Source organism: Pistacia vera, unplaced genomic scaffold, assembly GCF_008641045.1.
Source record: "Pistacia vera cultivar Batoury unplaced genomic scaffold, PisVer_v2 Contig158, whole genome shotgun sequence".
NCBI classification, from domain to species: domain Eukaryota; kingdom Viridiplantae; phylum Streptophyta; class Magnoliopsida; order Sapindales; family Anacardiaceae; genus Pistacia; species Pistacia vera.
The window spans coordinates 838,868-865,821 of record NW_022195663.1 but is presented as its reverse complement, the minus strand read 5'-3'; the positions used below and the strand labels follow the sequence as shown (position 1 = coordinate 865,821).

General features: G+C 33.7%; 2 protein-coding genes and 2 long non-coding RNA genes across 6 annotated transcripts; all 4 read left to right on the top strand.

Annotated features, from left to right (window-relative positions):
- The first annotated feature begins 6,223 nt into the window (after positions 1-6,223).
- LOC116124917 (probable aminotransferase TAT2) lies at positions 6,224-26,790 on the top strand. 3 transcript variants are annotated; one of them, XM_031410676.1, is made up of 10 exons: positions 6,224-6,332; positions 7,567-7,607; positions 10,648-10,913; positions 11,441-11,492; positions 24,325-24,612; positions 24,723-24,941; positions 25,463-25,522; positions 25,856-26,011; positions 26,098-26,191; positions 26,328-26,790. In XM_031410676.1, the coding sequence occupies exons 3-10, from the start codon at positions 10,660-10,662 to the stop codon at positions 26,453-26,455; spliced, it is 1,251 nt and encodes a 416-aa protein (XP_031266536.1). In that variant the 5' UTR covers positions 6,224-6,332; positions 7,567-7,607; positions 10,648-10,659; the 3' UTR covers positions 26,456-26,790. The 3 variants fall into 3 exon arrangements, with proteins under 3 accessions (XP_031266536.1, XP_031266535.1, XP_031266534.1); XM_031410675.1 differs by having other exon boundaries at positions 10,506-10,913; positions 11,441-11,464; positions 24,297-24,612; XM_031410674.1 differs by having other exon boundaries at positions 10,506-10,913.
- Positions 12,001-13,113, top strand: LOC116124923. Its single transcript, XR_004127271.1, has 3 exons — positions 12,001-12,098; positions 12,597-12,655; positions 12,975-13,113. It is a non-coding gene; the product is annotated as an uncharacterized LOC116124923 (long non-coding RNA).
- On the top strand, positions 13,231-13,676 carry LOC116124922. The gene is made up of 2 exons (XR_004127270.1): positions 13,231-13,302; positions 13,436-13,676. It is a non-coding gene; the product is annotated as an uncharacterized LOC116124922 (long non-coding RNA).
- Positions 14,753-16,764, top strand: LOC116124920 (D-amino-acid transaminase, chloroplastic-like). Its single transcript, XM_031410677.1, has 5 exons — positions 14,753-14,806; positions 14,892-14,962; positions 15,286-15,461; positions 15,605-16,278; positions 16,417-16,764. The coding sequence occupies exons 2-5, from the start codon at positions 14,897-14,899 to the stop codon at positions 16,515-16,517; spliced, it is 1,017 nt and encodes a 338-aa protein (XP_031266537.1). The 5' UTR covers positions 14,753-14,806; positions 14,892-14,896; the 3' UTR covers positions 16,518-16,764.
- Positions 26,791-26,954: the final 164 nt, after the last annotated feature.

Below are 26,954 nucleotides of genomic sequence, written 5' to 3'. Positions count from 1 at the left end.
GTAATATTATTTGGAACCAGGTGCATAGTCAAAGTATACTCACTACTCAGTGATGTCTGTTGACCCAATTAAAATTATTAAAAATAAGTATATATTTTATAATAATTAATAATTTTGATTTAGTTAAAATTACCCATATTTTATTGATCTCGAGATTAAAAAATATTTATATTTTTTTCCAAATTTCTCTTTTCCTCAGTTCCTCTCATCTTCTCTCATACTTTCTTCTTCTTTTGGTTTGATTAATCAAGAAAAATTACTCATTTGGAGGTCACAAGATAAGTTAATACTCATTTTTTTGTTATTTTACTTAAAAAAATCTCATTTTCTATCTTTCTTAGTTGATGAAAAATAGAAGAAGAGATTTTTTGACTTGGATATCTAATAATGAATTTTTGACATTAAATGGAATTTATGCTCTTGCTAAAAAGTTGGTTCAAACAAAGAAGACACATGGTGTATTACTTAGTTTATTTACTTATGAAATTATTAGTATTAAAAGAGTATTTTCTGCAATAAAGATTGTTAAAAATCAATTACAAAATTGAATAGGAAATCAATTATTAAATGATTGACTTATTAAATAAATTGAGAGATATATATTTGATGAAAAATAATCATTGATAATTATAGAATTGAAATTTGTATGTATACCTTTTAAATTTTTAGATTAATTTTTTTATACTTATTACTTTAATATATATTTTATTGTACATTGGTTCGTGAAGTTATATATATATATATATATAATTTCAATGACCTAAGATGGTTAATTATTTCTTAAATTTGATTTAATTAAAAAAAACAGATTTAAGTGAAACGACCATCATGTTTCAGTTAGGTTCACGTCCAGTTTAATTTGGATCCAAGGTTCCAACCAGACAAGTATTTGCTAACGCTGTCTAGTTATCTTTGCCGAACTACAACCACTGTTGTAACCAGATAGCAGTTGACTTCTAAATAAAATAATAATAAACTATATATAAATATACTACCAAGAACCCTAAATTATTATTGAGTTTTGTGCACTCCTCGTAATTTCAGAAAATCATTGACTATTTGCCCATTCTTCAATCTGTGTTCTTCACTTTTGAAACTGAACTGAAGAACTGAAATTCCATCCTGAAAAATGATGCAAATGATTCGCTTTATCAAATTCACCTTTTATTGTAACTTATTAAAATCACTCTTCCAATGAGTTTTTAGCACTTGTTTATTAAGAAATTTCCTATTTAAGTGGATTTTTAATTACTAATTAAGAAATATTAAGTGATGAAATAAAAAAATATAAAAAAAGTTTCTCATTATCAATACGAGAGTGGGAATAATTGAATACATACATGTTTATTAAATTATTTTTCATATACATTTTTATAAATTATTTACTATTATATCATAATAGTGTAAAGATGTACTTCATTAAAAAAATTATTACATCAATACAGTCTATCTATCAATACATACATAAATTTAAATGTTTTAATAACTAATAAAATCAAAATATATGTCAATACTATCCTTATTTTATGATATTTTTAAACAATAATATTATATTTATAATTTATAAAGAATTCTTATAAAAATTTTATATAAAGCGAGATGATAAAAAATGAAGAAAGAATAAAATAATAAATTTATTATATTCACTATTTTATTTAATTTTTGTTATATTACTTTAGATAGAGATTTTTGTAAGATTTGTGTGTAAGTGTATTATTAGAAACGATAGGGTTGTAAAAGATATCCACAGTCTAAAAATAATAAATGATTAAAAAAAACACAAGAGAACTCGGACATCGAGAGATAGAGAAAGAGAAATAGATATGAGATGACGAAAAGATGAAGTAAGCGGCGCCGCCCTCCGCCTACGCCTCTCCGTCCTCTGTGCTTAGTATTGCGAGTCCACTTTTGCAGTCTTTTAACTTCATCATCTGCTTCTGGGTTACCCATTCCCTCAGTTTTAAATTTCATCGTCCTTTTCTGTGATCTCCACCAATTATCTGCTCGTCTCCCTCCTTTCACTCCTGCTGATCTTTACACGTGTACGTCTTCTTGTGTTACCTACGTGTCAACAACTGTTCAACTAATCACTGTTTAACTTAATGAGTACATTCGTTGCAGCCAAGAAAGAAAGTTCCAAGGGATTTCAGAATTGGGCATCAAAATTCAAAGCTTTCTGGAAAATGAATCTCCACCGTTGAATTGATTTTTGAATTTAAAATATTGCATCAACGTCAGACTGAAACCAAATGTGGTAATTTAGTAATTATGTACATGTAAAAGAAATCGATTTTTTTTTGGTCCGTCTTGTTGATTATTATGATACTTTTATAATAAGATTTTGAAAAAAAGTTAGATTGAATGGCTATCACGGTATAGGATTTAAAAATTAATAAAAATATCTCATATGTTTATTTATTTATTTATTAAATATATTTATGATAAAATATTAAAAGTTAACAAAAACACCTCTAATCCACTCATTAAATACGGACAGTCGGTCACCAACGTCGAAGAATAGCCGGAGTCGTCGTATTGGCGCATGACTAATTGGATCTTGTCATTCGTACGTCGATATGATTTTTTTTTTTGGTCAGATCCACCAGAAAAGGCTAGATCTACAGTTAGATCTTGCCATTGACGGTCAGATCTAGTCGCATTTGGTCTTCAACGACTGCCAAAGATACGACCATCATTGATGACTAGCTACAGGCTACGACCAGATCTTTAGCCATAGATCTGGTTGAAAAAATGTTAGATCGGCGTATTACAAGCCAGATTCAGTAGGTAATACGCCATTATACCATATTTCGGTCAGCTTCTAGCAGTGGTGACCGAAATCTAGTAAATGTGGGTTATTGGGGTATTTTTATAATTTTTAAAAAAAATTAGGGATATTTAGTTAAATTAACAAATTTATAAGAGTTTAAAAGAAATTAAATAATATATAATAGTATTTTGAGAATAAACCAATTTTACCGTTTAATTTTATTAGGAAAAACCAAATAATATTCTCAAGAAGGTAACAAACAGGGCCCTAGATTTTGACTTACTGTAATGTATTAACTACAAGGAATTACTTTGTTAGTCAATAATATTTGATCTTTTCTTTCAGAGTTTAAATTTTTGAGTCATGTACTATAATAATATTGTAACTTATTTGATTTTTTAAGTCCGTAGAGTATTCAATAGACTCCAAAATTAATTTATGTATGTAAATCGCCCTCGAACACCTACTTAAAAAAAAAAAAAAAAAAAAACTGAATAATGTTTTAAAATGGATAGGCCCGTCCTTCGATGAAAGGAAAACGTTGAATGTGATTAACGCTACCCGTGACTATGAAACAACATTAATGTATTGTATTTTGAAATTTTGATAGGACAATCGAAAATCAAGGTCTCGTAATATAATTATCATGGGACGCTTGATTATGATTTCACTTCTCCATCCAATGGTGATCACATTACGTACTTCATTCAATTTATGAACGTGTGATAGCTGTACAAATATCTTGTCATTTGTACTAATTATCTTAATTTGAGTCCAATCAACCCAACTCAATTGTGCCCAATAAAATTGGTTACATCTCTTAAGTTGTTGGGTTTGGATTTCGGACCCAGCCCAAAGTTTAACACGAGAATCAGAACAAGAGAACCAAAATATATATATATATATATAAAAATAATAATAATAAATTGGAAATGAAAGGCGTCCATTGTGGCATTGTCTAATGGTTAGGAGTTAGGACAGAGGTCTTCCAAATTTTCTGTATAGGTTCAAATCCGCATGTTTACCTTAAAAAAAGCACGTGGGTTGGCACGGTATGGCACAAAACAAAACAAATAAAAATAAAAAAAATTTAATAAAAATGAAGATGCATAATAATTTTTAATCCTAATTTCTAAATTTGTATTTGTAATTTATAATTATAACTTATAAGTAATAAAAAATGTTGAAATTCAATTAATTTTTCAATGTCTCATTATTTTATTATATTTCATAGTAATTATATATTTTGTAATTAATATAAATACAAAATGTCACTAAATATAACATATAAAATATTTTTATAATAATTATTAATAATAAATCAAAATTATCATAATTTATAAATATTAAAATTAAATATTTTTACAAAGCACATGGATCGGCTGAAGGCACGACACGATATATAACAGGCCATGCCGTGGGCTTTCAAATCTGGTGGGTCAGCATGGCATGACAGGGCACAAATATTTGCTTGTCTTGGCATGGCACGACCCATGACACAATGATTCTTGAATTTTTAGGCATAGCATGACCCATTGCCATCTCTAACTCCAACATTTAGTTTAATACTTTAATTGGCAAGATACATGGACTTGGGGTCCCAAGCCATTAATGGTACCACTATGAGAGAGCTAAAATTCTAACCTTGTGTCACGACCATTTGAAATTTTCTATAACATCAACAAATTATTAACTTCCACGGTGTAAGAGAAGTTGTTTGTGAAATTAAAATTGAAGATAACCACCATTAAGTGGTCGAGCGGTCAACTAGGACAGTGACGGATCCATATTTTTGCCGAGAGAGGCCTCTACGGCTCTGTCATTATTTACCAATCAAGAGGTAAAAACTTTTAAAAAACCACTAAATCTTGAGCAAAATAAATAATGTAATAACACAATATTTTTCTATTTGAATAAATCCTTGAGAAGCAAAACCATGCGTAAATGTGTTGAAAATAACATTCAATTAACAAGGAAATACAATAAAATTTTTACACGGAAAAACCTCTTCAATGTAAAGAAAGCAAAAAATCCTAAATCCTAAACCCTGACTTAATTTGCCTTCAGTTCAAATTATTGTCTTACCAATTGATGTTATTGATATCTTATGGAAATTTGTGATGAACATGGAAGGGAAGAAGCAAGGACCGGATGGAAAAATAAGTTGAGTTATATGAATTTTTAAAGTAATATTTTATATGATTAAGTTTTTTTTTTTTTTTAATTAAATAGTAAACAATTATGTTTGTTCTTAACACTAGATTGCCATGGTAAAAGTTCAACGAATGATTCAATTGAAACATAATCTAATTATAATTTTTTAATTATGTTATGTCATTATCATTAGTTGGAGGGTATACTTGTAAAAAGAGTATAACATAATCATTTGAAATTTATTAAAACCATGGGAAGATAATGATAATTATTAAGTAAATTATTTGTTTATAGTTATATATTAATTTTTATTCTATTAAAAAGGGGCGTAAGTTACAGCATCAAATATTTGATTAGTAGAGGGAATGCATGTTTGTTAAATAATTAATTAGGTTGAGGGATGAAAGACAAAAATGAGGTAAGTAAGTATGAAATGAAAAAGAAGCCAGGTAATAGAATTAAAATTCGCAATATAGTGATTTGTGTGATATACTGTAGGGACTAAATTAGGGAAAAAGGGGAGGACAGAAAAGTCAAACTACTAAATGGAAGAGTTTCCCATAGAAAAAATGGTTTATTTTTTATTTAAGAGTAGATCTAGTCCACCATTAACTAGGATTTTTGGGTGTATAATCAATAGTATACTACTGAAGAGGTCTTATGTTCGATCTACCTCGACTATTGATAGAAACTGTTACTGGAGATTCAATCGTTAACTTTAAAACCCTAAGAGATTAGTTGTGCTAAACACAAATCCCAGCAATTAAAAAAAAAAAAAAAAATGAAGGTCCAATTTGGCAGTTTAATAGACAAAACTCAAAAGGGTGTGAATTACCATGCCACGTAGGCATGGATAAGCATGAGAATTGCATCTTGCGATTGCTGACTTGGCTCGCCAACTTGAAAACGTTGTCATTGGCATTGTTTTTCTTATTCCCAAATCAAAGAATGTGATTCAATGTATTCTCCAAGATAAACGTAATATATATATATTCAATTATTTTATTATTAATTAGGATATGATTGTGAACAAGATCATGTTTTAAGGTAACATAAAAATCAGGATTAATAAAATAAATTATGGGATCTAATAATATAAAAGTTTAATTCTATAAACCCACTTTGATTCATCCTATGTTGATGATAAGCATTAATATCTTATAATCGCTTGTTCTTGAAGGGGTTCCACGTATAAAAGACGTCCATGATCAGTGTTCTTCAAACTTATCCTTTAAATTACTTCAACACCCTTCACCATTTCTATATAATACTATTTCCCCTACAAACTTGGAACACATAAACACAATCAACAATTTTGTTTCAAATCTCTACCATTTTTGGTGCTTCCTTCAACTCATATCAACACTGCCTCTGCCTCAAAATTCAAGTTCAATCTCCCAATTTCCAGGTACTTTATTTCTTCTATTTTTATTCATAACTCGAGTTTCTTTAAGGTTTTTCAAATGAAAACTTAATAGTCGAAGGATTTATGTTTCTGTAATTTCAAAAATTTTAAAGCATTTTTTTGTTATTAAAAAAAAGGTGGTTTTTTTTTTAATGAAAAATGGAAAAAAAAAAATCCCCACAAGAGGAGAAAGCAAAATTGAAACTGGGCCGTGGGCCCATGAAGCGGTGTCACCGGGTGAGTAAGGACAATCTAGAAAAGACACCCTATAGAAGTGGGGCCAAAGACTTGTCACCATCAGGTGACAAGAAAAGACTAACAGTAGTAAAATTAAATGATAGATCGCGACGTATGTGAAAGTTTTCAGAGTCACTTTCTCGTTGGGCCTAGCTGGAAATGGTACTATGTAATTTCTATTTATAATTGCAAATTTTAGGTTCATATGATGAACAAAAATGATGACGAATTGCCACGTGGCGAGCAAGTGGTTAGTGATGGGATATTGTTGGTATCATCTTCGTGATGGTGATGTCCTTTATTTATTAAAGAGTTCTAAAATAGTGGGTATTTTTGCAATTAATAAAAGTACAATGTTTGGTGGACCGATGAAATGTTATCAATTTCAAAGTTTATTTGATAATGATGTAATATTTATTTAAATTTATGAACGCTGATGTCAATGTCTGTTACGTAGCTTACGTAACATTACAAAACAATTTTCTTCAATTTTTTTTTTTTTTTTTTTCAAAACACTCATTTATAAAATAAAGCTAATATAGAGTTAACACAGTAATCCCCTTGGAGTTTGATTGACTACAAAAATCTCCTGGCTTTTCGAATAATAAAGTTCTCTTGTGTCCCGAGGAATTTCATTTTTGAGGTTTTTTAAGTGCCCTTTGGTCTTGTGAATAATGATTTAGTCCTTGAAAAATGAAATTATCAAATCTTAGGACCAAGGCAGTACTAAAAAATCCTTATGACTAAAAGTGTTACTTATACCAAATCTTAAGGGAAATTGTAATTGCTTCTAATTATTTATATTTCTTAACGGTCCATTAATAACAGCAAGGGTTTTTGTATTTCAAAACTTAGGGCGAGTTTTGCTATTGCGTCAAAGCTCTAGCGGGGTCTAATGGGCCAGGATGGGGGATAGGCATTTATCCATTAATGGGCCATGATTCTACTCTGACAACTAACTTATTTTTTTTCTCAATTTCATTTTCGTTTTCACTTTCAGATTCCAATCCGATCGAAGAGCGAATAATTTCGTCATAAAAGGTAATTTATTATTTATTTTAATTTTTTCATAAAAATGTTGTATGCTTTTGTTAGAATTATAATATGATGAATACTAATATTGCAATTTGTATATGAAATTACAGTTTTGTGAAAAGAATTGTTTTCAAACTTTGTGAGAGGGAACCCCAATCCCACATGGCAAAAAACAATCAAAATGTACTTTGAAACACACAGAAACCAAACTTTCGTTTTCATTTTGAGAAATCGTTTTTTTGGCTAAACACGCGGAAACGAAATAGTAAAAGACGACGGCCGATTGGTTAGGAAAAGGACAAAATGGCTTTGTTTCTGCCTTCTGGATACAGAAAAGCCCACGTCGAAGTTTTATAGCTTTCACTAAAAAACGAAAACGAAAACGAGGTCAAAATCAAGAAAAAAACGAAATTTTCAAGATCAATCAAAAAGTTTCGTGTTCAATCAAAACGGATTTGTGGCCGCTAGAGGAAGTTCGTTTCGTTTCGAATTCTTTCTACTCGGCTTGTGAAACACTCGGCGACCAATTGGGTCAAACAACTTAATTATTCTAGAAAACAAATCAAACAAAATTTAATAATATTGTTGCTTGGAAATAGAAAAAAAAAAAAAAGTTGATTTTTAGTTTTAAATTCAATATTTATTCGATAATTTGTTTTTATGTATTATTTAATTAGATTTAATCTCAATTTATATATTATCATTGCAACGTGGTGTGAAAACATGAAAATAAAGTATTTTCATGATGCATTTTATGGAAACTTTTTATATTATTTTGTACTTTTTAATTCTCTTTCCTTTAGGCTAACATAATATGCATATATTAAACATATTTATGGAAACTTCATGTTATTTTATACTTTTAAGTAAAACACATTAAAATTTTTAGTCGTTAATCAATTTTTGGATAATATCGATATATATTTATGAATTTTACTATTGTGATGTGAAATATTTTGTCATTTGCAACTCAAATCGACTTTTGATATTATAAATTTATCTTTATCGTTACAATTTTACTACTAGCTTATCCTACATTAATAACATTTAAATATATATGAACTATAATTAACATTTATAATTCTTCGATATAAGTTAAGTCTAACATTTCATTAGAAGTTAGTGAGAAATTTAATGGTTCTTTTATGAGTTTTATGTTTCTATTTTATGTTTTTTAAAAACAGTGAAAAAGATTGAAAAGTGAGGAGAAATAAAAAGGCATTTGATATATTTATTTGGAAAAAAAAATGTAAAACACAAAATTTATCATTTATAAAATCGATAAAAAGCATTCAAATATTGTTATTTTATTCGTTTTGAAGAATTTGTCTCAAACATGTCAATTTTTTGTTGTATTTCTTTATGATTAAGATATTGATTTGAAGATAAAATTTTTATTTTATAAAAAAGAAGATAAAAAATAAAAGAAAAGTTAAATATTTTATTAAAATATTTCTCTCCTCACTTATAAATTCTGTGTTTTGTGAAAATAAAAACAGAAAATCATATCCCAACTAACAAGGGCTGCGTTTGGTAAACTTTTGGAATACTACTTTTAGTATTCCCAAAAAAGTTAAACAGTAAATTACCCAAAATTTCAGTTTTGGGAATACTACTCCCAAAATTATTCAATTTTTTTAAACCTTTAAATTTGATAATTTAATAATAAACCCCTAAATATTTTTTTTTAAATTACAAAAACTCCCCAAATCCAAATTACCAGATTCCGGCCACCACACCGAAAATGGCCGGAATCTGTAGTGTAGAATGCGCATACGGCTAAATCTGGCCGGCAGTGCGCCGATCTAGCCTTTTCCGGCCAGATCCACGGGGATCTGGCCGGAAAAGGCCAGATTCTTAAAAAATTAAACAAAACCAAAAAAAAAAAAACCTAACATTAAGTAAAAAACATCCAATTCCCCCACCAAAGTTAAATCCCCCCACCATCTTCCCATTCAAACCCAAGGCCAAAGATCTGGCCGTTGACGGCCAGATCTTTGGCGTAACACTCGGTCACGACGGCCAACAAACGGTCGTCGTTGACCATCAACGACGACCGTTGTTGGCCGCGTTGAGAGTAAATACGGCCAGATCTGGCGTTGACGGCAGATCTGACCGTAGATCTGGCCTTTTCGGCCAGATCCACCTGGATCTGGCCGGAAAAGGCCATAGCGACGCATGACCGGAAGATCCAACCGGTCATGCGCCCATATGGCGACTCCGGCCACCTCGGTGGTGGTCGCCGGGGGGGTGTTGAGGGTGGGTTAGGGGTATTTTTGTTAACTTAATGTTTATATAGGGGGTATTTTGTAAAAAAAACAAACATAAAGGAGATTTTATAATTTATAAATTTTACCTCGTAATACCGCCCAATTCAATTTTTTAACTTTTTTCAAAAAACTTTTCAAAACCCCCAAATTTTCAACCAAACGCAGCCAAGAACCTTTTTTTTGGGTAATTTCATATTATTTTTTGGGTAATTGATAATAAGCATATTTAGAAGGGATAAAAAATGAAAAAGGGACAAAACGATTAGGGTCCATTTGTCTACGAGGTTTGACCTCAGTAAAAACTCCACTCCAGTAGAAATTCCAGTAACATTTAGTCCGAAAAAGATTATTGGGTGTGTTATTTCCAGTAAAACCGGAATATAGTAGGAGTAAATGATATTTTAAAAATATATGGATAAAAAGTGTTATAAACTATTATTGGGTAGAAAAGTTTTAACTCTTAATTAACCATAAAATAATGTAAATAAAATTTGTTACTGTAAGATCACATCCAACATTTTTTATTTTTATTTTTTCCATATTTAACATTAATTAATTTATTTGGACGAAAAATTCATAGCCGTACTTCAAAATGATACGTTGTCTATAAAAGCCACAGATTTGTTTCATGCAGAGAGTACAACGGAAGCTGCAACGTGGCGGTGGGCGTGCACTTTCTCCAACATTTAAACTCTCAAAAGCTCGAGAATTATATTCAGAAGCCACAACTTAATGGGTTTTTAATTTTTCTTTGTTTTGTTTTTAAAAACTGTCAGTTTGAAACAAACATGGAAATTAATAACGGAACGATGAAACACGGAGTGGATACGAATTCTACATTACCATCAAGGGGATCTGAGTCTTTTAATGCAGAACAACTGATGACAGAGACGGTAAGAGAGTTCTCTCTCTGGGTATGGGTGACCCTTCTGCTTATTCTTGCTTCCACACTACTCATGTTGCTCCAGAAGCTGTTATTGACGCTCTTCAATCTGATAAATCAATGGCTATGCCCCCCATTCTGGTCTTCCCAAACAAGAAGGTATTTTTTTTTAATTTTTTTTACTTGGGTTCACATGCAAATTCTTGATTTTGGAGATTGGTATTTGTGTTGTATTTACTGTTCATTGCTGATTGTTTTCATGTGATTGATTGTGGATGTAATCCATTGAATCTAATCAAGAAATTACCTGGCCAAGTTCGATTTAGCTTTTGATTCTTTTTTGTGTTGGTTTTATTGGGTTGTTTGGTCCTAATTTATTTAATTATTCCGAGTTACATCTGGGTTGTTTAATGTTGTTCTTGATTTTCAATTTGAAGTTATCTAAGAGTATAGTGTGGGTTTATTGTTCATGAACTAGTGCAGGTTCTAATTTCTTAAAGTCTGAGTTCAAAGCCGGCAGTTTCTCTTGTGTTTGTTTAATATAGCTTCAGTTTCTCACTGATTAAGTTATCTTGAAGTTCCAGAAATTAGCAGCAAAGTACTGATTTGGCTGTCTCCGCTTGTTTTCCCCTGGAGATTTTTTTGGAGGGTTTTTACTCACTTCTGATTATTGTTCTTTTTTAAAGGGCTGTTGCTGAATATCTCTCTCGGGATCTTCCTTACAAGTTATCATCGGAAATGTATTTATCACTTGTGGTGCACGCAAGCCATAGATGTTGCAATGGCAATGCTTGCGCGCCCGGGTGCAAATATCTTGCTTCCAAGGCCAGGCTTCCCAATCTACGAAATTAGTGCTGGCTTTAGACATCTTGAGGTTCGGTATTTTGATCTTTTGCCTGAGAAAGGTTGGGAGGTTGATCTTGATGTGTTGAAGCTCTTGCAGATAAAAACACTGTAGCAGTGGTAGTTATAAACCCCGGCAATCCTTGTGGAATGTATTCTTACCAACATTTGAAGAAGGTTAGTCAATAAAGTGTTGCTTCAAGTGCTACAAAGATTATGTCTTCAGGGACAAAATTTACATTTAACTAAACAAGCGGAGTAATTCAATTTCCTGTTTTGTGCTTAGATTGCAGAAACTGCAAACAAGCTAAGAACTCTTGTCATCGCTGACGAAGTTTATGGGCACCTTGCTTTTGGGAGTAAGCCATTTGTGCAATGGGAGTTTTGGCTCGATTGTTCCCGTTCTTACTCTTGGATCTTTATCAAAGAGATGGATGTACCTGGATGGCGACTTGGTTGGTTCGTGACAAGTGACCCTTGCGGCATGTTTAGAAACCGAAGGTTTATCCTTGTCTCTTGTATATGTGATCAATGTTTTCTAGAACTGCTTAAGTGTGTGCTTTTAACTTCACAAAAAATGAACTTAATTAGCTATAAGTGATTTGAAGTCTTTGTATTCAAGCAGTCACACAGCATAAGAGAAGTGAGTTATTTAACAGATAAACTTCTCTCATCTTGACTGCACTAAATGGGTGCTGTAATGAGCTTCGTCCGAGTTCTATGGTTCATACTGTTTAAGGTCAGGCTAGTTGGATTTCAATTAGAGGATGCAACATTATGCAGAATTGGATTAGTTGTTTTTTGGTACTACGTCTAGTTCCAGTTGACCTTTGTTACCGAGGGGCAATGTCTTTTACTTTCTTCAAATACCTGGTAGTTCACTCCATTCCCTTTTGTTACAAGGGCTGGTTTTACTTCATATCATAATTTTTTTTACACCTTGTTTGCATTTTTTTACATCTCATGGAGTTGGTTTTCATCATGATCTCTTCTTCTCAGGTTGTTGAGCGTATTAAGAAGTACTTTGATCTCCTTGGGGGCCCTGCACCTTCATTCAGGTTTGTTTTTCAAATGCTTGTTTGAACACCTCAAGGCACTTTTCTTTATTGCAACGTATGTTTTATACCCAAATATATCATTAACAAGCAATTTTCATCACAAAGCAGTTGAAGTTTCTGAAGTCAATAATATGCTGAGAACAACAAATAAATAGAGGAAAATAATATGATAAAATAACATATCCATAGCTTCCTAGCAACTAAAGTTTTAATAAATCAACTACTATGAATGTACAAGTGCTTGTATTAGGTACCAAATTGTTTGGATAACTTGATCAAAAGGTTTGTTTCTCATCTATAAATGCATTTGTTGTGTCAGGCAGCCGTTCCTCGCATCATCGAGCAAACTGATGAGCTTTTCTTCCAGCAAACCATAAATATACTGAAGAATAGCTCAGTATCTGCTATGAATGGATAAAGGAGATTCCTTGCATTAGTTGCCCCTACAAACCAGAGGGTCATGGCTGTAATGGTAAGAAATAGCGAATTAGCGTTCTCGTAAACAAAAGCCTTATAAAATTAATCTTACAAATTTAATTTTTTTAATTTGATGCAGGTGAAACTTAATGTTTCATCCTACGATATCAGTGATGATATCGATTTCTGTTTCAAGCTGGCAAAAGAGGAATCTGTGATCATTCTTCCTGGTAAGAAACAAACAAATTTGAACATGTAACTTATCAGTCGTGGGCATTCAATTAAGTATACCATTCTGAATTATTAATATATCAATCAACTCATGGTTACCACAAATGGAATTGCATCGATTCTGTTTCGCAGGAACTGCTGTGGGGCTAAAAGATTGGCTCCGAATAACTTTTGCTGCTGAGAATACTCCCTCGAGGAAGCGTTAGGCAGGGTAAAATCTTTCTGTGAAAGGCATGCCAAGCAATTGGAAGTATATTAGAAAGCTCAAGTCAGTCAATAAGAATGCTATTAATCAACCTATTCGAATCCTTGCCATGGCTAATTGTTACAAAGACAATAGTATTTATCCAGTGGGTTCATTTATGTTGTTATATTTATTGGGTGTTAAATAATATTTACAACAAAATCAACACTACCAAAGCTGATATTTATCCAGCAAAATTTACTTTCAACTTTCAAATTGTTTCAGGCAATAGATGTAATAGCTTTCTGAATGTTGTCTTATTTGTTGTATGTAGCTTTGTGAAAGAACATAAAAGGGGTTGGTCTCAATCAGAACCAATTATCTTACATTATATAAAGTTCAGATTCTATAATGTCACGTTGTTTAATTGTGTTCTTTGAACACTAGAGTTTGAAAGAATGTAGCCATTAGCTAGAAGTTAAAATTTGGCCCAATTACATATACTCCGTGCCGGCCAACTAACACTTCAAGAGCATTATAAAAACAAAAAAAAGGGATTAAATTCCAATAGATTTATGTTGATTCTTATATTAAACGTATCAAGAAATATACTGCTTATTATAATAAGATTAGATTTCATGTAAAAAAGTTCGTTTCACAAGAGCTTTCCCATTTGTAGTAACCACTTCTCATTTTAACCATGTCTGGATGTCGAGTGATTTGATAGGACTCTTGGCTTATTACTCAAGAGGTCTTGAGTTCAAATCTATCATTGGTGCTAATAGGAATAGCTATTGGAGCTCTTGTCCGGTCAATAATTCAGGTGCTAATAGGGTCTTGAGGATTATTTGATGTGTGCGTAAGTTAGCCTGTATACCCTGATTAAAAAAAAAAAAAAAAAACTTCCCATTTTTTTGATACAATTTGTGAATTATATTGACAAGACGATGACGTGCAATCCCATAAACACACCATTAATATAACAACATATTCCTCTCTGTATTTGATTTATTTCTAAGTATGTTTTGATTTGGTCGATAATATAGCCAAAACCCCATGGTCAAAATGCAGACAGAACAAATGGCACTCCAAACTGAGAGTAATTGTGTTGAAGTTCAACTAATAACCAATCACTTTTCAATACTATAAGACAAAGTGCTAAGGTGCTGACACAAAAAGGATTCCATCTCATACATAATTTTTTTAAGCTTAAAGTCTTAATTATCTCTATTTAAGTCCTATATTTCTATGACTCTCTTCTTCAAACAGCAAAAGGGTCTCTCTCATTTCTAACCTAATCACTGTGGATAAAAAATCTGGTAATTTTGTTTATTTCGGTTAGAGGTTAATTATGTTTGGTGATTTATTGAATTTACTAGGTGCTTTGTTTTTTTTGATTTGAAGGTGAAATGGCTGCAGTGGAGGCTGAAATTGGCTGTGATTTTAAAGCTCACGTGTTCTCGTCCTCATCAGAAGTGGAAAACTCAGAACCCCATCTTTTCTATCACTTAGTTATTAATTTCTTTCAGTGTTTGAATATTGTGTTGTTGTATGAATTGTACTCTTTCATCCAGCTGAATTATTAATCATACATTATAGATATAATGAACATGGATAGCTTTGTGTGTTAGTTTCCTCCATAGAGATTAAGAATTCAAGAGTGAAAGTTTCTCTTCTAATATTGAAGTGTCAACTGCTTTGTCATTCTAATTCATTTTTTTTTTTTAATTTGTAGCTTTTTTGGAGAAATGCATTGTTTTTGACTTTCTTGTTGCTCTCATACTGTTTATAAAACCAGTTGCTTGAAAAGCTGCACGAGAAGTGGAGTTCAGTGGAAAAGAAACCATACCCAGCTATGTATTCCAGCATATTTGGTGGAATTATTCTTGATCCTGCTATGATGGTAATTCCCATTGATGATCACATGGTTCATCGAGGGCATGGGGTGTTTGATACTGCTATAATTTTAGATGGGTAGGCATAACTCATTTCTATTTGACTTGTGTGGTTAGAACTTGCAATTTCATTTTAAGCAGCAAATGATTGTAAAGTCTGATGATATTCTAGATTTGTTGGATCTCAGTAATGATGAAAATGTTTGCTTCTGATTACCGTAGATATCTGTATGAGCTTGATGTCCATCTAGATCGTTTTCTTAGATCAGCTGCAAAAGCGAGGATATCGTCTCCCTTCCCTCGAACAATGCTTCGAAGCATTCTTGTGCAATTAGCAGCTGCATCACAGTGCAAGAAAGGGACTCTAAGGTATTGGTTGAGTGCCGGTCCTGGGGACTTCTTGCTCTCGCCTGCAGGCTGTCTAACACCGGCATTCTATGCTGTAGTCATCGCTGATGACATTTTGCAATGCAAAGAAGGGGTTAATGTCATTACATCCAGTATCCCCATGAAGCCACCACTTTTCGCCACAATGAAGAATGTAAACTATCTCCCAAATGTCCTTGCAAAGATGGAAGCTGAAGAGCATGGAGCATCAGCTTCTATTTGGATTGACGAGGAAGGTTACATCGCGGAGGGTCCAAACGTTAATGTGGGTTTTATAACACATGATAAGGAGCTTATTTTGCCTCATTTTGATAAGATCCTTGGTGGATGCACTGCAAAGAGACTTCTAGAACTAGCACCCAAATTGGTTGAGCAAGGGAGATTGAAAAGCATCAAAACTGCCAATCTCACGATTGAGGAAGCTAAAAATGCAGCTGAAATGATGTACATAGGAAGCACACTTCCAATATTGCCTATCATCAAGTGGGATGAACAACCCATTGGAGATGGTAACAACAATCCTCAATCACTAATATTATTTACTTTAATCTTGGTAACTGCATTTTAGGGCTGCGCTGCTATATGTTTTTCCAAGAAGTATGAACTAGAAGTCATATTCTCACAAATTTTTGTTGTGTTTGTAACAGGTAAGGTGGGAGAATTGTCAATGGCACTGTCTGATCTGCTTTGGGAAGACATGGTAGCAGGGCCTGAAACACACAGGTTTCGTATTCCCTACACACAGTGAGGACAAGCCGACCAAGATTGCTGAATAAATGGTTTCATGTAGCACTTAGCCGCCTTATTGCTTTTTATTTTCTCGTGTACATTAGCTAAAAGAGCCTTGTGCTTGCCTTATCTGTGCTCTTGCTGTTTATGAATATAAAAGCAAGTTTGAATAAAAGTAAAACAATCTAGATGCTTGTTTGCATCATGAACCTCTTTACTTGAAGGTGACATTAACAAAATCATTCAAAAGCATATTTCTGTTGGTGAACTTGATTTCTGCACGCATAAATCATAACTCATAAAACCATGATACTTGAATATGATCATAGTTCTTGCAAAATAATTATGTTCAATGAATTATAAAACTGCAAGGTAATAAAGGGTATAGTTCATATTGAGTTTTCGACTCAATTAGCACAAGAACTGAATCTTTCTGCAGTTAGTTCTTCAATGTATTATGTTGCCATTCGCCATTTGCCAAAGCATGTTTCTGTTTTCCTTATGTGTGTTCGTATTCGATAAAGTTTAAGAAAATGCAAATGACAATGGAAGTGGTGAGCACAAGAATAATGAACAGGTAAAACAGAGTGAATGAACTCCAAAGAAAAACACCTTCAAACACAAAGCGTAGCTCTGTTTCTGATCCAGAGGCAAAAGCAAAGACAACATTTTTACAAGCACGTACTGAAAAATTCATGATACATAGATTTCAGTCATCTGAAGGGATAAGACGCAAACAAAATGTAATCTAAACATAGATAATAGATTTGAGAAAAGACCAATGGACATCAAGAGAGACTGGAGTTACTCGAGACAGATCAACATTGCAGGACTACTCCCAGCTCTACAAAACATCTTAAAAAAGAAAGAATAACTTTTCCCATGCCACCCATTTCGAGAAATGATGCAGTATTATTGATCTGAGCCTCATCATCAGTGGGTCTCCATGCTTCCATCACTTCCATTACAAAGCCTGGCAAAGTGATCTCTCACTCTATGCAAAACCAACACAAAAACAATGAAATGAAACGCTCTGATATTATCAATAGAGTGAGAGATCACCTTGCTGAACAATAATTTTCTTTTTTTTCTCTGTAAAAGAAGAAAGTGTAGGTGGAGTGGTTATAAATTGGAAATGATGCAATTCTTGAGTGGAGATGGAGAAATTTCACACCATGGAAAAAGCATCTTTCTCTTCTGCTATCATCATTTAAGCCATGCTTATCTTCAGTCCACATCTTGTTGTGTCCTTTATTGGGTAGTGGGGCTCAGGTTTTTGAGACTTTTCGGATGCATGGAAAATGGTTCATCTAGAAACTATTTTGACCCCCAACCTATGGCGAAATGACAAATTTCCCCAAATGTTGGAAATAGATTTAGTAGTCTCCAGTCTCCCTCTATCCCATCAAAATTAGTCTTTGGCCGGTTTTGATTATTAAAATACCATTCCATCATTAAAAAAAAAAAAAAAAATCTTATACTAACCCTTGATTAACCCATGAAAGGTTAATCGAATAATCAAGACTATGGTTTGCTCTCACAAAATCTAGGATTCGAGCTCTGAAAATGACCTTTTACCATGGAAGTTGACATTTGATATTTAAACATTGGGGCCGACTGACATTCCGTGTGGGGAAAATGTCTTTTGCCATAGATTCGGCCTTCTTAATTCATCATTTGCTCATTGAATCGACTTGTGTAGTCTGCAGCGGACGGTAGGTGGATAGTTTGTAGACTTACCCTTGCAATTAAACCCGATTCCTAAGGCATTGATTGAGTCCTTGGCAAAGCATGGTGATGATGCTTCATGTATTTTTCACACAAATTGCTCAGACCTCCCAACAATCAAACATGTCATTCAAATTTTCTTATGTCTTCCACAAGAGCCTTTCTCATCAACTCAAGCCAGAATTCATTAAAATTAGTGATGGTGCAGCAAATTTTAAAGATTTTCCTTTCTCACAGAGTAACAAGATATGACATGTCAAAAAAGATGTTAGTAACTTACCTGGTGGAAAGTTAGATAGGCAAAATATGATAGGCAAAATATCGAATTAGAAAGGCTATATTAATGCTTGTTTACATTCCACCTTCGACAAAGGCCCCAAGCCGTCCCTGCCAACACCTTACGAAACCCTAATCGATGGTAAGTCATACTGAATTAACAGCATTAAGTTTGCTTGTATTAACATCTATTAACTAATTCCGAACTAAATATACCAGTCATAACAAAATATTACCAAGCTGCAACGTATTACCAGGGAATCACAAAAAAAACTGTTGTAGTTTCAAAATTCTCAAGTACTCTTAGCTTCAAATATGGCTGTCAAGGGCTCCCCGTCACTCCTCTGCAACATTCACTAGCTCATACTCGACTAAAGAGAGATTGTTATCATCTTTGACAACAAATTCTGCAGGCTCTGTGACCTCAACACGGCCCCATTTGTCAACTGCTAGCCTCATAGATCCCTTAAACATGTCAATCTTTGCATTACGGAGAATAACAGTTGTACCAGGCTTCATCATGTCGACTGATCAATAAGCATCAGAAAACATTGGAAAGTTATTAAGGTAGAACAATTGAATTATAAAAAATGGACAAACTGTAACATTTCCCAGCCACTTAATTATCAAATAATTTGTATACCATATTCCAACTTAGCTACTTTCATTAAAATCAAGTAAACTGTTACATCAACATTCACTTAAAACACGAAAATAAAACAAGATTCCCTCCAGTCAATGAGGTCAACAATGATATATTGACCAGGAAAGGGAAAGATTGGATAATTTTACAGCATTCATCAGTGCAATGTTGGCAATGCTCTTCTAGTCAATGCTAATCTATGAGACGCACAATTATAAATTAATTTATACTTAAGAGGAAGTATAACATTTTAGATTGGTGTCAGAGTAAACATGTGCGATGCACACAGACTGTACTAGTAGGAAAGTAGACACACAAGTGGTATACAAATCTATACTATTAACACTATGGCACCTTCCACGAATGAATCTTCAGTCAGTGAGCCGTTAGCATACTACAATCAGCAAGAATTCAAGGCAAATAGTTTGTGCTGAGTTAGGCAAGAAAGAAATACCTTAGCCAAGACCTAGGCAGCAATTGAAATTACAACCCTCCTATCAAGGCTTCCAAAAGTTACCTCTTGCCACCAATCACATCACATCATAATTTTGAAAACATATTGAACCATAAACAGTTTTAAATTCGTGGTCTTCTACTATCAAGTGATTAGTAAAAGTACAGATCAAGAACTCAACGGTGGAATGTCCAAGATAAATAGTAATTGACCAAAAAAAGAACATTTAGGAGCAAACCGAATAATCAGCTTAACTTAACTAAGACATAAAGCATAGAGATAATCAGGAGGGTGTTGGGTGAGCTAGGGGAAGTAATCAACAGCTTCAAATTTTATAAGGTAAAATGCACTCCCAAGCACCAAGATATGAATATCAAAGAGACGATTAAAAAGGACAAACCCAATTTCACCAGCAACAAAGACACATTGGCACCTTTAAAAAACCAATAATTACAAAGGAATCATTCACATTAAACTGTAATTTTTCTTGCTTCTTTTACTGTTCTTCCAATCTCCCATCAAATAAAAAGAGCACGAAATACGAATCAAACACTGAATCTACAATAAATAGTTGTTAACAATACAACTTAGTACAAGGAGTGTCATGAATAATGTAGGTCCCATTATATCTATAATATTATTAAAATCTAAAAAATAAGAGAGCCAAGCCTAATCAGCAATCGCTACACATTTGTCACTGGCCAGGAATACCTCGTCACCACACAGCCTAATTTAACAAAAAATGTTTCCATTTCTCAATCCAAACAACAAGAACTTAAGATCCCATGCTAAACATTCTATAATGTCATCGTTGTTAATTGTGTTCTTTGAACACTAGAGTTTGAAAGAATGTAGCCATTAGCTAGAAGGTAAAATTTGGCCCAATTACATATACTCCGTGCCGGCCAACTAACACTTCAAGAGCATTTATAAAAACAAAAAAAAGGGATTAAATTCCAATAGATTTATGTTGATTCTTATATTAAACGTATCAAGAAATATACTGCTTATTATAAAAGATTAGATTTCATGTAAAAAAAGTTCGTTTCACAAGAGCTTTCCCATTTGTAGTAACCACTTCTCATTTTAACCATGTCTGGATGTCCGAGTGATTTGATAGGGACTCTTGGCTTATTACTCAAGAGGTCTTGAGTTCAAATCTATCATCTGGTGCTAATAGGAATAGCTATTGGAGCTCTTGTCCGGTCAATAATTCCAGGTGCTAATAGGGTCTTGAGGATTATTTGATGTGTGCGTAAGTTAGCCTGTATACCCTGATTAAAAAAAAAAAAAAAAACTTCCCATTTTTTGATACAATTTGTGAATTATATTGACAAGACGATGACGTGCAATCCCATTAAACACACCATTAATATAACAACATATTCCTCTCTGTATTTGATTTATTTCTAAGTATGTTTTGATTTGGTCGATAATATAGCCAAAACCCCATGGTCAAAATGCAGACAGAACAAATGGCACTCCAAACTGAGAGTAATTGTGTTGAAGTTCAACTAAAACCAATCACTTTTCAATACTATAAGACAAAGTGCTAAGGGCTGACACAAAAAGGATTCCATCTCATACACTAATTTTTTTAAGCTTAAAGTCTTAATTATCTCTATTTAAGTCCTATATTTCTATGACTCTCTTCTTCAAAACAGCAAAAGGGTCTCTCTCATTTCTAACCTAATCACGTGGATAAAAAATCTGGTAATTTTGTTTATTTCGGTTAGAGGTTAATTATGTTTGGTGATTTATTGAATTTACTAGGTGCTTTGTTTTTTTTGATTTGAAGGTGAAATGGCTGCAGTGGAGGCTGAAATTGGCTGTGATTTTAAAGCTCACGTGTTCTCGTCCTCATCAGAAGTGGAAAACTCAGAACCCCATCTTTTCTATCACTTAGTTATTAATTTCTTTCAGTGTTTGAATTTGTTGTTGTTGAATTGTACTCTTTCATCCAGCTGAATTATTAATCATACATTATAGATATAATGAACATGGATAGCTTTGTGTGTTATTTCCTCCATAGAGATTAAGAATTCAAGAGTGAAAGTTTCTCTTCTAATATTGAAGTGTCAACTGCTTTTGTCATTCTAATTCATTTTTTTTTTTAATTTGTAGCTTTTTTGAGAAATGCATTGTTTTTGACTTTCTTGTTGCTCTCATACTGTTTATAAAACCAGTTGCTTGAAAAGCTGCACGAGAAGTGGAGTTCAGTGGAAAAGAAACCATACCAGCTATGTATTCCAGCATATTTGGTGGAATATTCTTGTCCTGCTATGATGGTAATTCCATTGATGATCACATGGTTCATCGAGGGCATGGGTGTTTGATACTGCATATTTTAGATGGGTAGGCATAACCTTCTATTGACTTGTGTGTTAGAACTTGCAATTTCATTTTAAGCAGCAAATGATTGTAAAGTCTGATGATATTCTAGATTGTGGGATCTCAGTAATGATGAAAATGTTTGCTTCTGATTACCGTAGATATCTGTATGAGCTTGATGTCCATCTAGATCGTTTTCTTAGATCAGCTGCAAAAGCGAGGATATTCTCCCTTCCCTCGAACAATGCTTCGAAGCATTCTTGTGCAATTAGCAGCTGCATCACAGTGCAAGAAAGGACTCTAAGGTATTGGTTGAGTGCGGTCCGGGGACTTCTTGCTCTCGCCTGCAGGCTGTCTAACACCGGCATTCTATGCGTAGTCATCGCTGATGAATTTTGCAATGCAAAGAAGGGGTTAATGATTACATCCAGTATCCCATGAAGCCACCACTTTTCGCCACAATGAAAATGTAAACTATCTCCCAAATGTCCTTGCAAAGATGGAAGCTGAAGAGCATGGGCATCAGCTTCATTTGGATGACGAGGAGGTTACATCGCGGAGGGTCCAAACGTTAATGTGGGTTTTATAACACAGATAAGGAGCTTATTTTGCCTCATTTTGATAAGATCCTTGGTGGATGCACTGCAAAGAGACTTCTAGAACTAGCACCCAAATTGGTTGAGCAAGGGAGATTGAAAAGCATCAAAACTGCAATCTCACGATTGAGGAAGCTAAAAATGCAGCTGAAATGATGTACATAGGAAGCACACTTCCAATATGCCTATCATCAAGTGGGATGAACAACCCATTGGAGATGGTAACAACAATCCTCAATCACTAATATTATTCTTTATCTTGGTAACTGCATTTTAGGGCTGCGCTGCTATATGTTTTTCAAGAAGTATGAACTAGAAGTCATACTCTCACAAATTTTGTTGTTTTGTAACGGTAAGGTGGGAGAATTGTCAATGGCACTGTCTGATCGCTTTGGGAGACATGGTAGCAGGGCCTGAAAACACAGGTTTCGTATTCCCTACACACAGTGAGGACAAGCGACCAAGATGCTGAATAAATGGTTCATTAGCACTTAGCCGCCTATTGCTTTTTATTTCTTGTGTACATTAGCTAAGGCTTGTGCTGCCTTATCTGTGCTCCTGCTGTTTATGAATATAAAAGCAGTTTGAATAAAAGTAAACAATCTAGATGCTGTTTGCATCATGAACCTCTTACTTGAAGGTGACATTAACAAAATCATTCAAAAGCATATTTCTGTTGGTGAACTTGATCTGCACGCAAAATCATAACTCATAAAACCATGATACCTGAATAGATCATAGTTCTTGCCAATAATTATGTTCAATGAATATAAAACTGCAAGGTAATAAAGGGTATAGTTCATATTGAGTTTTCGACTCAATTGCACAAGAACTGAATCTTTCTGCAGTAGTTTCATGTATATGTGCATTCGCCATTTGCCAAAGCATGTTTCTGTTTTCCTTATGTGTGTTCGTATTCGATAAAGTTTAAGAAAATGCAAATGACAATGGAAGTGGTGAGACAAGAATAATGAACAGGAAAACAGAGTGAATGAACTCCAAAGAAAAACACCTTCAAACACAAAGCGTAGCTCTGTTTCTGATCCAGAGGCAAAAGCAAAGACAACATTTTTACAAGCACGTACTGAAAAATTCATGATACATAGATTTCAGTCATCTGAAGGGATAAGACACACAAAAATGTAATCTAAAAATAGATAATAGATTTGAGAAAAGACCAATGGACATCAAGAGAGACTGGAGTTACTCGAGACAGAGCACATTGCAGGACTACTCCCAGCTCTACAAAACATCTTAAAAAGAAAGAATAATTTTCCCATGCCACCCATTTCGAGAAATGATGCAGTATATTGATCTGAGCTCATCATCAGTGGGTCTCCATGCTTCCATCACTTCCATTACAAAGCCTGGCAAAGTGATCTCTCACTCTATGCAAAACCAACACAAAAACAATGAAATGAACGCTCTGATATTATCATAGAGTGAGGATCACTTGCTGAACAATAATTTTCTTTTTTTCTCTGTAAAAAGAGAAAGTGTAGGTGGAGTGGTTATAAATTGAAAGATGACAATTCTTGAGTGGAGTGAGAAATTTCACACCATGAAAAAGCATCTTTCTCTCTGCTATCATCATTTAAGCCATTCTTATCTTCAGTCCACATCTTGTTGTGTCTTATTGGGTAGTGGGGCTCAGGTTTTTGAGATTTCGATGCATGGAAATGGTTCATCTAGAAACTATTTGACCCCCAACTATGGCGAAATACAAATTTCCCAAATTTGGAAATAGATTTAGTAGTCTCCAGTATCCCTGGATCTTCCTTACAAGTTATCATCGGAAGATGTATTTATCACTTGTGGCTGCACGCAAGCCATAGATGTTGCAATGGCAATGCTTGCGCGCCCGGGTGCAAATATCTTGCTTCCAAGGCCAGGCTTCCCAATCTACGAACTTAGTGCTGGCTTTAGACATCTTGAGGTTCGGTATTTTGATCTTTTGCCTGAGAAGGGTTGGGAGGTTGATCTTGATGCTGTTGAAGCTCTTGCAGATAAAAACACTGTAGCAGTGGTAGTTATAAACCCCGGCAATCCTTGTGGAAATGTATATTCTTACCAACATTTGAAGAAGGTTAGTCAAATAAAGTGTTGCTTCAAGTGCTACAAAGATTATGTCTTCAGGGACAAAATTTACATTTAACTAAACAAGGAGTAATTCAATTTCCTGTGTATTGTGCTTAGATTGCAGAAACTGCAAACAAGCTAAGAACTCTTGTCATCGCTGACGAAGTTTATGGGCACCTTGCTTTTGGGAGTAAGCCATTTGTGCCAATGGGAGTTTTTGGCTCGATTGTTCCCGTTCTTACTCTTGGATCTTTATCAAAGAGATGGATTGTACCTGGATGGCGACTTGGTTGGTTCGTGACAAGTGACCCTTGCGGCATGTTTAGAAAACCGAAGGTTCTATCCTTGTCTCTCTTGTATATGTGATCAATGTTTTCTAGAACTGCTTAAGTGTGTGCTTTTTAACTTCACAACAATGAACTTAATTAGCTATAAGTGATTTGAAGTCTTCTTGTATTCAAGCAGTCACACAGCATAAGAGAAGTTGAGTTTATTTAGCAGATAAACTTCTCTCATCATTTGACTGCACTAAATGGTTGCTGTAATGAGCTTCGTCAGAGTTCTATGGTTCATACTGTTTAAGGTCAAGCTATAGTTGGATTTTCAATTATGAGGATGCAACCATTATGCAGAATTCGGATTAGTTGTTTTAGGTTACTACGTCTAGTTCTCAGTTGACCTTTGTTACCGAGGGGCAATGTCTTTTTACTTTCTTCAAATACCTGGTAGTTCTCACTCCATGTTCTCCTTTTGTTACAAGGGCTGGTTTTACTTCATATCATAATTTTTTCTTACACCTTGTTTGCATTTTTTACATCTCATGGAGTGTGGTTTTCATCATGATCTCTTCTTCTCAGGTTGTTGAGCGTATTAAGAAGTACTTTGATCTCCTTGGGGGCCCTGCAACCTTCATTCAGGTTTGTTTTTCAAATGCTTGTTTGAACACCTCAAGGCACTTTTCTTTATCTGCAACCGTATGTTTCTATACCAAAAATATATCATTTCATTAACAAGCAATTTTCATCACAAAGAAGTTGAAGTTTCTGAAGTCAATAATATGCTGAGAACAACAATTAAATAGAGGAAAATAATATGATAAAATAACATATCCATAGCTTCCTAGCAACTAAAGTTTTAATTAAATCAACTACTATGAATTGTACAAGTGCTTGTTATTAGGTACCAAATTGTTTTGGATAACTTGATCAAAGAGTTTGTTTCTCATCTATACAATGCATTTGTTGTGTCAGGCAGCCGTTCCTCGCATCATCGAGCAAACTGATGAGCTTTTCTTCCAGCAAACCATAAATATACTGAAGAATAGCTCAGATATCTGCTATGAATGGATAAAGGAGATTCCTTGCATTAGTTGCCCCTACAAACCAGAGGGATCTATGGCTGTAATGGTAAGAAATAGCGGAATTAGCTGTTCTCGTAAACAAAAGCCTTATAAAATTAATCTTACAAATTTAATTTTTTTAATTTGATGCAGGTGAAACTTAATGTTTCATTCCTCGACGATATCAGTGATGATATCGATTTCTGTTTCAAGCTGGCAAAAGAGGAATCTGTGATCATTCTTCCTGGTAAGAAACAAACAAATTTGAACATGTAACTTATCAGTCTGTGGCATTCAATTAAGTATACCATTCTGAACTTATTAAGTATATCAATCAACTCATGGTTACCAACAAATGGAATTGCATCGATTCTGTTTCGCAGGAACTGCTGTGGGGCTAAAAGATTGGCTCCGAATAACTTTTGCTGCTGATGAATACTCCCTCGAGGAAGCGTTAGGCAGGGTAAAATCTTTCTGTGAAAGGCATGCCAAGCAATTGGAAGTATATTAGAAAGCTCAAGTTCAGTCAATAAGAATGCTATTAATCGACCTATTCTGCATACTTGCCATGGCATAATTGTTACAAAGAATAATATTATTTATCCAGTGGGTTCATTTATGTTGTTATATTTATTGGGTTGTAAATAATATTTACAACAAAAATCAATCACTACCAAAGCTGATATTTATCCAGCAAAATTTACTTTCAACTTTCAAATTGTTTTCAGAGCAATAGATGTAATAGCTTTCTGAATGTTGTCTTATTTGTTGTATGTAGCTTTGTGAAAGAACAATAAAAGGGGTTGGTTCTCAATCATGAACCAATTATCTTACTATTATATTAAAGTTCAGATTCTATAATGTCATCTTTGTTTAATTGTGTTCTTTGAACACTAGAGTTAGGAAGAATGTAGCCATTAGCTAGAAGTTAAATATTTGGCCCAATTGCATATACTTCCGTGCCGGCCCAACTAACACTTCAAGAGCATTAATAAAAACAAAAAAATAGG